Source organism: Gopherus flavomarginatus, chromosome 4 (assembly GCF_025201925.1).
Source record: "Gopherus flavomarginatus isolate rGopFla2 chromosome 4, rGopFla2.mat.asm, whole genome shotgun sequence".
NCBI lineage: Eukaryota > Metazoa > Chordata > Testudines > Testudinidae > Gopherus > Gopherus flavomarginatus.
Window position 1 is genome coordinate 63309528 of NC_066620.1, and position 12113 is coordinate 63321640.

Below are 12113 nucleotides of genomic sequence, written 5' to 3' on the forward strand. Positions count from 1 at the left end.
TGCTGCATTGTGATAGAATGCAATGTTGACAGATATGCTGTACTGGAAATCAGTCAAATTTTTCTCTTGTGAGACGAAATAGCAAATGTGGAAAGAACACAAACTAAGCAGGTGAAGGCTAGATATAAAAACACTGTACTCAGAGTGACTACATGATGGTAGCCAACGTAATACACAGTTATCAGAATTAAGAAACTGTATAACAAACACAAAAGGTGGCAGTTAGAGACAGGTGAACCAGTCCAGTGAATATAAGAATTGTCACAAATGTTTGCCCATAAGTTAAATGATGCCGAATTAACCGCCCTGGAGATAGAGGTCTTATGCAGAACAGGTACAGTAGGGACAAGAGTAGTACATGCTTCCCATACTAATCTCCTGCAATGTGTCTGTCCTGGAGGATGAACATTAGTGGGAATTTAGGCTTCATGGCCCATTCATTCCTTTGTCTCTCTGATAAGACTGCCAACAAGAATGCCAACTGTGATGCCGGTTTCTGTGATGTGCCTACTGGGAACTGAGACCAACCAATTCATTTCACATCCTCCATGACACAGCCATCCAAATGTTACAATATTTATTCACTGCCAAGCTTGGGCTGCATCTAAATAGATGACCTAGAAATGAAAACCTAAAAAGACTGGATATGGGGCATGGAGGTTATCTACTCCCCTCCCCATTGTTCATTCTTGTAATGGAGTAGAAACAGACAGTATTTCAAAACATGGTTTCTCGCTAGGCGCCCATTTGAACCCCTTCCTATCTTGTCTAACCAAATAAAGGTAAGGAGAGGCTCACTACCCCAAATAACCTAGGGCTCATCCTTGCACATATTCCTTCATTCTGAAAGGACTAGATTCCCTCAACTTCACCATGCACAGTCCCATCAAAGTTTGGGTTGCACAAACACAGCATCAACCTGAAGGGCTGAGAGGGCTGGCAATCTCCACTAGGGATCCAGTAAACACTATACACACTGTGCGCCTACAGTTGGGAGGATGGCTTGGGAAACAGCAGAACCACCACTCCTGGGAGATAGGATCACCTGCTATGGCAGTCACCATGGGACAAACTAACTAACGGGGACTTACGCTTCAGTGGCATCCTAGGACATTCCATGTTTAGAATCCAGTTTATCCAACCCAGATGAGAACTGAGTGAGTCAAGAGGCCACTGCAGGTGGAAATGGACCAGGAATGTGTTAATTCAGGCTGTTTAATACCCTAGGATAGAGGTTCTTAACAGGAGCATCTCAGTGACCCTGTGATGCGAGGGGAGAAATAGTCATTTCACTCACTTCTAGGCTTGATGGAAAGAGCAGCGATCACAGGCAGAGAGACAGGTTTCAGGCAGACTGGAAGTACTCAGGCAGAGTCCAGCCCCTGAGAGGGTTTTTGCTCCTGTGTAGGGGAGAAAGAGCTTCTAGGACCCTCTGTGAGGGACAACACAACACAGTAGAACTCTTTCCTAGCTCAGAAACCAGGAGTTGTTTGAGGTGCCATGGAAACCAGCACAAAGGGCGATGTGATGTGAAGTAACAGGAGAAGGAAAAAGGAGCTGGATTTTTGGTAATAGATGGAAGGGATGGTCAGTCCCTAGGCTACCAGATACTGCTGTACATCACTGTGTAGATGAACCGAGCTTGCTTGCCAGTCACAGTTAATCTCATTCCCAGGGTCAGCAGGGAGCCAAGAGTGCAGCAGATGTTGGGTCCTGGGGAGAAAGGTTCAGTACTTGGGTCCCCTCTCTACCTGGTCTTTCTGGAGCTAGGAATATGCTGCAGAGGAAGAAGAGAGACTGGATACCCAGTCTCTTGCTGCTCAGGCAAGGAACCCTGCTAGAGCAGTAATGGAGACAAGGGCTCAATATCTATCTTGCTTACCACCTAGGCCAATAAGGGCCAGGAGTCAGACCGGGCCAAAGTGCTCAGTCCTCTAGGGGAGAGAGCAAACTACCCTCAACTAAGCAATAACCTACCTCTCCAGCTGATTAGGGAGCAATAGGGTCTGAAAAGGGGTGGGGGAGTTAGGAGGGAGTCCTCTGTATTCAGAAGGATGATGTGGGGTGGAAGGTAGAAGGAAAATGATGGAAAATCCTAAAATCTTCAGACACAAAGTGAATGGAAATTATTTGTCTTAGAAAACGCCTGAAAGGTCAAAGCTGTTTCTATTGTTCCTTGGCACATTACCAACAGGACACACTCAAGGAGTTTAGGTCCAAAGTTGAGTTATGGATTTAAAAAAAAAAAAAAAAAAGTGCAACGGATAGAAATGTTTCATTAAATTAATTAAATAAAAAAGTAAATTAGCTAGCTTTGTGGTGCCAGAGAGAGAAGATGGATTTAACCATTCCTGTTCCTACTGGAAACCCAGCATACAACGGTATTGCATGCAAGAGAAACAGAAAGTGAATCTGAATTCAGTCTAAATTCAGTGTCCAAGCTGAGGATGTATCATAGTCTCGCAATACCTATGAAGTTCAACAAGAAATTGGGGATGGGGGGGAGGTTAAGTGATTTCCTCTTGATTTACAGTAGATTTTAAAACAAATCTTCGAGATTTTCTGTAGTTCTTCTTCAGTCAAATCTGTGCAAAGGAAAATATATGCTCATAGCATGGCCACTTTTGCCAGCAGCATGCACAATGCCAGCGAGGGGTGGAGAGGACGAGAGAGAGAGCGTGAGCGCACAAAAGAAGGTGGAGGAGAGGGAGCAAAAGCAATCTAGAATTGTAGGCTAGGGCCAGCTTTCTCATTTATGGGGCAAAAAACCACCCCACAGGTGTGCCAGTATCCAGGGCCTCCCCTACTCTTGTTCTACCACCAGGAGAGGTGGAGGAGAGAATCTGGCTCCAGATGTTCCTTTCCCTCATGAGGACAGTAGGGCCACAGAAAGAATTAGGGCTGGCCCTTGAGATGCAAAGCTTAGCCGAACTAGGGAGGCCCTAGAAGCACAAGGACCAAAGTGGGTGTTTGCTTTGTGTCACAGACTGGTGCACTGGACATGGACATGTTACTACAACAACATTTGCTTCAGAATTTGTGCCTCTCTCTGTGGGCAGATGGCTTGGTGAGTTAACATTCCCACTAGGAAACCATACATGCCATAGGCAGAGGCAGCACCCACTGAGATCAGCTAGGGCTTTAATTTGCCCCCATGAGGGGATTGAAAAGCCTCCTTGCTTTCACTGAGAACCTGATTGGGGAGAAGGGACCCCAAATATACCATCCAACTGCTAGAAAAAGTCTCCCAACACATGCCAAACTCTGTCTCCCAATTTGAAAGACTCGGCTTTCGAAAAGCTAGCTGTTTGGAGATTAAGTTAAAATCATGAGAACAGCAGACACGCATCTGACTTACAATATCCCATTACATGAGCACCTGAGGGGATCCTTCACAGAAAATACTTCCCTCAGAGTCAGGTGGAATGTCCAGAATACTGAATATTTGCTGGGCTGGAAAATAGCCATGCTGAAAAATATCCTGTGAACTAAGGCTGGTTTTTCCATGTTGTCATCTAAAATGTGGGACAGTGCCCCAGATTTTAGCTGCACAAGGGGAGAACAGGCTTCGGCTTTTAAATGAGAGAGAAATGCATTCGAGTGCAGGAACATTTTTCATTATACCCTTTTATAGAACAGATGGCACAGGCCAAGCCATACCCTCTGGGCATGCTCCTGGGAGCGCAATGCAATGTTTGTCTCACTAGAGATCTCAGACTGTGTCGGTGTCACCATTTCGCTCAGGGATTTGGGTCAAAAGGCTCCACAGTCATATCTGTTTTTTTGTCTCAAAGACCATAAAGGATAAACAATGGGGTGGCTGGTATACAACACAGAGCCTTCCCAAGCACTTCTAGGTCGCTGATTTACACTGGCACATTTACAGACTGAACCTTTCTAATCCAATTAAAATCTCATCTCAGCCGTCAATACAAATGTGGTCTGTTCTATTAGCGTTCAGAGAACATGCATTAGCCTGGAACTGTGGGTGAACCAGGCCTCCCAGGCAAATCCAGCAATCACAGGCAACCACATTCAGAAATCCTTTGCTATTCTCTCTACCTGCCTACCTAGGAACTCATACAACCTCCCTCACCATAGTATCTGAGCACCTTCCAAAATTAAGCAACACTTCCTTATCCTTCTGAAAGAGAGCACTTTTCTCCCACAACTAAGTCCCCCACAAATTACGGTTCTAATAGTATTAAGAAATACATGGAAATGGATTTCATTTATTTTGATTTCAATGGTTTCTTTTTAAAAAAGAAATCCATGCCCATTTCAGGCTCTGGGCATGTGTACAAATGGTACAATACACACACACACAGAAGTGGGGCAGTTGCCCTGCTTTGGCAGAGGAGGGGTTAATAGCAACCCTTGGAGAGGCTGCGCAGAATCCAGCCAATTAGAGAAGGGCAGAAAGGCAGCCAGTCAGGGCCAGGCTGAGCCCTATATAAAGGCTGCAAAGTAGAAGAGACAGGAGTCTCTCCCTCACCAGCAATGGAGGAGGACTGGCTTCCAGGGATAGCACCTTAGACTGAGCAGTGCTGGACAGGCTCAGGGGAGCAGAGGGAAAGCTCCAGCCTGGTACCTGCTAGGCTAAGGCCCCTGAAAGGGCTGAGAAGTGCAAGGGCCAGAGGGAAGTGGCTCAGGGAGTGCGAGCAGTTGAAGGGAGGACATGGCTGCCACCAGAGGGTCTCTGGTCCGGGACCCAAAGTAGTGGGTGGGCCTGGGTGCCCCCCTCCCCTTACACTGCACCTGACTGTGGAGGAGCGTAGTCCAACACAGACTGTGGCTTGCCCTGAGACAAAGAGCTAGACTTTGGGGCTGCAGTTGGCCACGAGGGCAGGTGCAGATTGAGGAGTCCTGACACCCCCCCCGGAAGGGGACAGAACCAAGTAGGGCACAGCAGGAGGGCTGTGTCCAGAAGAGGACTCCGCAAGCCAGGGAGCAATGCGAGTCCCAGAGAGCACAGCAGAGCAGACAATGGATGAGACACCACCTGTAGAGGGTGCTCCACAGCTGGACAGAGCTAATTCCTGGCACAACCAGCAGGAGGTGCCACGGTGGTGAGTTTATGGGCCAATCTGTCATGGTATGAATCCTCTTCGCTCTAAGGATGAAACCACACTTCTGAAGGACACCGAAGCCATCAATTCTTGCTGGAAAGAACATTTTGAAAATCTCCTTAACCGTAATTCTATAGTTGCAGATGAAGTCCTTGAGCAAATCCCTCAATGACCATTTAGGGATGAGCTCTGAGACCCTCCGAATTTGTATAAGGTACACAATGCCACCAAGCAGATGAATAACAAAGCAGCAGGTCTAGATGGGATCCCCACCAGGGCCAGTGCTACCATTAAGGCAAACTAGGCAGTTGCCTAGGGTGCCAAGATTTGGGGGCACCAAAAAGTGGTGCCCTCAATTTTTTAATTGTTTTTTTCCCCACAGCAGTCCCTCCTGGAGCACACGGTTGCTGCGCCACTTCTTCTGCCTCCCAGCTGTTTGGCACGGCAAGCCAGGGAGGAGAATCAGAGCGGGGTGGGGTGCTCAGAAAGGACGCGGAGCAGAGGTGAGCTGGGGTGGGGAGGTGCCGCACGGCTCAGGGGGGGGAACTGCCATGGGGGAGTGCCTCAGGGTGGAGGGGGGCAGGAAGCTGCCGCAGGGCTGGAGGGGGAAGGGGCGCAAGCTGGAAGTTTTGCCTAGGGCATGAAACTTCCTTGCACCGGCCCTGATCCCCGCTGAAATCTTTAAAGATGGTGGCCCAGAACTAATTCGACTGCTTTACCTACTTATCCTTAAAATCTGGATAGGAGATATCCAGTGAAATGAGGAATGCCCCGATTATCCGCTTTCTTGAATAGGGTGACAAAGTGGATTGTGGAAATCATCATGGTGTCTCCCTCCTAGCCATTGCAGACAAAAGTTCCTGCATGGATCCTTGCAACCCGTCTTCTGCATTTGTCAGAAGAAATTTTACCAGAATCACCGAGTGGTTTCCAACCACATTGCTGAACTGCAGATATGATCTTCACAGCACAACAGCTGCAAGAAAAGTGTCAGGAGCAAAACTGACCACTGTACAAGGCTTTTATTGATCTAACTAAAGGTTTAGATTCAGTGAATCACCGTGCCCTCTGGACTGTACTTTCTAAGACTGATGTATTTATCAGGACATCCAATGTCCTAAAATTGCTTCATGATAACATGAAAGCGACTGTTCTGAGCAGTACTAGCTCCCAGAGTGAACCTTTCAAAGTACAAACAGGAGTCAAACAGGGCTGTATCATCGCTCCAACCACGTTTGCAGTTTTTATTGCTGTCATTTTTTACCTAATTGCTGGGAAGTTTACAGATAGTGTTAAAATCATTTACAGAATGGATGGAAAGCTGGTCAGGCTTAGCAGGCTGAAAGCCAAGAGTAAGATTTCCACAATATCTATTGTGGAACTTCAGTATGCTGATGACAACACAATCTTTGTCCTCTCTGAGAAAGATCTTCAAACTATCTTGAATGTGTTTGCCGATGCTTATGCATGTCTTGGTTTCACTCTTAATATCAAGAAGACTAAAGCGCTCTATCAGCCCTCTCCAAATGAGGTATTACATGCCCTATTATCAAAATCAATGGAGTGGCATTGTAGAATGTTGACCATTTCCTCTACCTTGGATGTCATCTTTCATCCAAGGCAGATAGTGATGCAGAAATTCAGCATCGCCTGAGCTGTGCCAGTGTAGATTTTTTTTTCCATTTATGGAACAAGGTTTTTGATCACAACATTTGAACAGACACTAAGCTTCTTGTTTATCAAGTTGTTATTCTCCCAACACTGTTGTCCAAGTTTCAGACCCATACAACTATAGACACCACTTGAAAGTCCTTGAGAGGCACCATCAATGCGGTCTTCGTAAGCTTCTGAAGATCAAATGGAAAGACAGGCACCTCAATATTAGTGTTCTGGAAGAGGCAAAAACCACCAGTATCAAGGCAATGATCATCCATCAGCAATTCTACTGGACTGGTCACGTTGTCCATATGCCAGCCATTACCTCCCAAAACAGCTCCTGTTCACTCAGCTGAAAGAAGGGTACCATAACGTGGGTGGACAGCAGAAGCGTTATAAGGACTTGCTGAAGGACAACCTAAAAAAGTGTAACATTGACACTGATGCTTGGGAGACACTTGCCCAGGGTCGCTTAAAATGGAGTGAAGTCCTATGTGATGGTCCCCTGCATTTTGAACTTGCTTGCCGACAAGCCAAAGAGGACAAAAGGCACAGAAGGAAGGAGAGACTGGCTTCCAGTCATGGTCAACAGTCTCCTGCTGAGTCTGAAAACATCTGCCCTCATTGTAACAGAACTTTTGGTTCAAAGATTGGCCTTATTAGCTACCTGAGGACCCATAACTCCCATGGAAGATGATCATACTTGGTAATGAGTGATCCCCCATCATTATATCTATATCATATATACACATAGTCTCCTCCCAGAAATCCTTCTTCCCCACCAGGAAAAACCTGGCAGAGCATCATAGACCCTGCAGTGGGACTTGAAGGTCAGTAGATCCAGGTTCTGGCAAACCAAGGTGGATAGCAAACACTTCAGGGACCTCCCATGGGGAAAATAGCTCTGTGCTTTGGTTGACTTCAGCCATCATAATATGACATTGATAGAAAGACAGGCTGAGCTAGCCAGGACCAGCTATTTAAAGATTTGTAGGTGAAAAATTAACACAGTAAATTGCACACTAACGGCAGGTGATGTAGATCACAGGGCATTAGTGTAACGTGCTCCCCATAAGAAACACCAATCAGCAAGCAGGCTGCCTTATTCCATGTCATCTGCAGTTTCCAATAGACTAAAAGGTAACCCAGCCTCAAGCTGAGAAAGGCCTGGGTCAGTGTGGTGATATCCATATCCAAAGGAAAAGGTTGCAACCTTCTGACTAACCATATATGATGCAAAAACATCTTGGCCACTGCAGCTGTTTGGTCATCCTGAAGCAGCTGAAGAACCTTTTTGCCAACTATTTGACAATCAGGCCTGTAACTCCAGTTGAGGGAGCTGGTATCTTCTTTGCCAATAGTACTGACTTCCCCCACCCACCAGCATAACCTACATGTTATCTGTAGTCACACACATCACACCCTTATCTAAACCCCAGTCTTGCCCAGACACCGGATAAGCTGGTCAACTGCATTGCATGGGTCCCACTGGGTGTCTTCTTCCTACTGTAGACACCATAATACACTGGTCCCCAACATGGTGCCCACCAGGGCATCTATGTGCGCCTGCATACTGGCCATCAGACAAACATCCGCCGAAATGACGCCGAAAAGTGGCGTCACCGCCAAAATGCCGCTGATTTTTGGCGGCATTGCCTCTTGATGTTGCTGCTTCTTGGCGGCATTTCGATGGATGCTAGTTCACCGGCCACAGTCCTCGGTGGCTCATCGTCCAACGCCCACCACCCAGAAAAGGTTGGGGACCACTGCAATAATACATATTGTCTCCATCTCCCCCCAGTGGCCTCACATACAGGAACTGTATGCTGAACAGGAAAGGGGCAGGGGAAAGGAGTGGCCATGAAGAACAGAATCCTCCAGCACACTACATTAGAGGAACCTTGGAGCAACTGAGAAATTGCTCAATACTGCCCCTTGTTTTCAACTGAAAAACTGCTTCCATTCCTGCTAAAACCTACAGCTGTGTCAACACCACCTCAGGGCCAAAGGTATCAAAGGCAGATGGCAGATGCAACAAAATTGCCATGGTTACTTGTTTCTCATCTGTCACCAGTAGGAAATCACTGACAAGTACTATCTCCATTCCATACATGGGTCAAACCCCCAAATCTCCCGGTGTACTCTCTAACAGTGCATTTTATCCGAAAGGCAGCCATAGGAAATTGATCTCTGGAGCAACGATCAGGGATCAAAGTACTGATGCCACGATAGCCTGATTTAGGGTTGGGAAGCAATTTCTCCCAGGGCATATTGGTAGGGCTATCTGCCTAACCCTGTAAGAAAGAATTACTGTTGGTAGTGATTTAATCCCATTCATACCTGAAATAATATTGGTGTCCAAGTAATCGTCCATCTTTTCCCTTGCAATCTTAGCAAATAACTAAACCCTACCACAATGTAGGAAAGTGGTCTACACAACTCACTGGAGGTTTTTTCCAGCTCCCAATAAGTTATGATTCCTTATCATCATCATGTGTGGTTTGCATCATCACAGCACCTTAGAGCCCCAGTCATGTGCCAGGACCCCATTGTGCTAGGTGCCACACAACACAGAAAAAAAGAGTGTCCCTTCCCAAAGAACTTACATTACCCCACAGGAAAAAACTCTTCCACACCCTGTAAAACATAAGGGTCAATGGCAGAAACTCACCACAAGTTCGGAGAACCTAGCATTGAGCTCCTCCGCTGGTGGGATTGGGACAGAGAACTCCAGGAACTGGAGGGGGTTATTATCCTTGAGGTTGATTTCAGGGAGGTCGCTTCCCCCGAAGCAGCAAAGAAAGCCCAAAGCATGACGATTTCTTTTCCGGGGAGCCATGGTCATGGTGTGAGATGCTATCTACTGATCATGATCTGCAGAGAAGACAGGAAGAGAAGCCATTAAATGACAATCTGCACCATCCAGCACAGGTTATTTGTGGTTATCATCATGATCAGTGTAACAGGAAGAGAACAAACTGATCTGTCATGCTAAGGAGCAAAATAAAAAAAAAATGAGCCATCTAGATGGACTGGTTAGTCAAGGATTAATACATCACCACCACCACACCTCCCATTGCTATATAGCATCTTGCATCCCAAAGCTTCCCAAAAGGTTTGACAGAGCTAGGCTGGGACTTTCAAAGCAGTCAGGATTCACTTAAGTCTGCTCCAATCAAAATCGGTGCGAGTTTTAACACTGACTCGAATTGGAGAGGAGTTAGGCCAAGGATAAGCCCTTTGGAAAATCCCACTTAAACTGATACGCACAGCTGCTCAATTCATCCACAGCTGACAAACCCCCTCTGGGACAGAATGCAACCGTTTTTACTCCACGCAGCAGACACCAATGATAGAGGACATGGAAAGAGCAGAACACAATATTGCATAACAGTTTAGGACAGGAAGTGCCAAAGAATACTGAAGCAGTTGAAAAGGCAGGGGACAATTCAGGCTAGCTAACCAGGAGCACAGGGTGCAGCAAAGGACCTGGGTGTGTGTGTGTGGGGGGGGTCTTTTAGTTTTGGTAGCTAAAAAACCCCCTCTGGAAACCTTGAGTCCTGGAGGGGTCCGGGGTAAAAAAAATCAATCAGGCAGAATCACTGCTTAAATATTGCTGCACACACTCCCATAGTAACAGAGGTGGCTCTGCATAGGACTACTGTTCGAGAACTGCTACTTCAGCAGGGCAATAATAGGAGACCCTTCAAACAAAATTGTAACCAGAACTACTCAAAATGTTTCATTCCAAGTGTGGTTGTTTCAAACAACTGCTCTCCCTCCCCTCCACCCCTCCCAAAAAAAATTGAAAATGTTCATGTTTTTCAGAATTTTCCAATTGTTTTTGGCCAAAACCCCATTACTGGATTTTAAAAAAAAAACTAGTTTGTCAGAGTGGGTCCTTCTTGGTCAGGACTAAGGCATATTAGTTGTGAGGGGAGCTTGCAGTGCTGATGCTCATGCTAAATCTGCTCTGGGGATAGACAGGGGACTCCAGTCTCCAACAGTTCCAGGGCCATCATTTCAGCAAGTTCCATCAGAATTACACTCAGTGATGAAGAAACAAGGAATAGTAACTGACATTAACAGTCATAGGAAATTTCTATCTGTATTTATTTCCCTTTCTATATAATTGTGGTTTAACTCAGTATACTATCATACTGTTTTCTACCTGGCACTCAGACCTAACTCCTTCCACATTTCGCTGCGTAGGAAGGATGCACAGAATAAAGCACAGTTCACAATGGCAGAGGAGTGGGAGGAGTCAAACTAATTAGACAGCTATTTAGTAACCTCCCCTCTTGACCCCATATTCCTTCCAGAAGACAGATGCGTGGGGTCAGCAGTCTGAGGTATTGCCCTGGAGAAATCAAAAGCAAAGATTTAGGAGCCCTACATGTCTGATTCACTGCAAGAATTTGCTCCTAGATACTATGCAGACACCTCAGGAAACTTGGAGTCATGCTGCCCTGTAATGAAAACATCTGGTCCTCTGAGCTATTCTACAGTAAAACTAGTGGCCCCCAGCTCCCCTCATCTAATGGAATTAATCTCTGACCGCTGCTGGCTTGCTGGAAAATGGTTTTGTTTTGTCTTGTTCCTAAACAAGTCTATTTATTGGACTAATCCCTGTGTTATAACAGCCAACGTTTTTCATCCATTCACTTGTGCACATTCTAACCTGAAACAGGTGTTTTGGCTACCCACCACAGATACTGAGATTTGGAGTTACAGTGAGAGATTTGTGCAATCAGGGCCAAAGAGCCCAGAACACAAGCTTATTGAAGTAAAGAAGGCTAAAGCCCCAGATACACAAGTTGTAGGTACCAGCTGATATGCATGCCAGAACTTGGGAAGCACTAGTGTAACCAAATTTGCTGCCGAGTGCTTTTACACAGGCTGATATACATACCAGGTGCTGACCCACATATCAGGCACATGAGTTTGAAATGCTTAAAAACAGACCACAGGACAATAGCCTGGACTTTCATTTACACAAAAGACCACTTTACACCACTCTAGCAATATAAAGGGGTCTTAATGTGAGTATAAACAGTTTAAAAGGCCCCAGTATAATTGAGGATCTGACCTGAATCTTGGACTGACTCTTATTCTGGAGAATAACACTCACTCCCACTGTAAAAGATAAGGAATAAAGAAGAGTGGGGAGGTGGTCCGGTGAGCCCCCTGAGTTCTCTGTTGGAGACAACTGTTTAGCAGAATCAGACAGGTCTTTGTAGCTTAGGAGCCTGTCTACCTTATAGTGGAGATAGTTTCCAGGACAGTGAATTTGTTATGAAAGGATACAGATAATCTGGGGGGAAAGAGTAAGAAAGGCACCAGGATGCACTGCTCAGAAAAGTGATGTATTAACAGGAGCAATTCAAG

At 46.0% G+C, this 12113-nt stretch overlaps 1 protein-coding gene across 5 annotated transcripts in view; it reads right to left on the reverse strand.

Moving 5' to 3' along the window:
* Positions 1-12113, reverse strand: part of DAAM2 (dishevelled associated activator of morphogenesis 2) — a 278539-nt gene that overhangs the window by 169345 nt on the left and 97081 nt on the right. For all 5 annotated transcript variants that reach the window (XM_050948442.1, XM_050948443.1, XM_050948438.1 and 2 more), the window contains one exon: positions 9397-9599. In XM_050948442.1, coding sequence (XP_050804399.1) covers positions 9397-9570 — 174 coding nt within the window. In that variant the 5' untranslated portion in view covers positions 9571-9599. The remainder of the gene's footprint in view (positions 1-9396; positions 9600-12113) is intronic.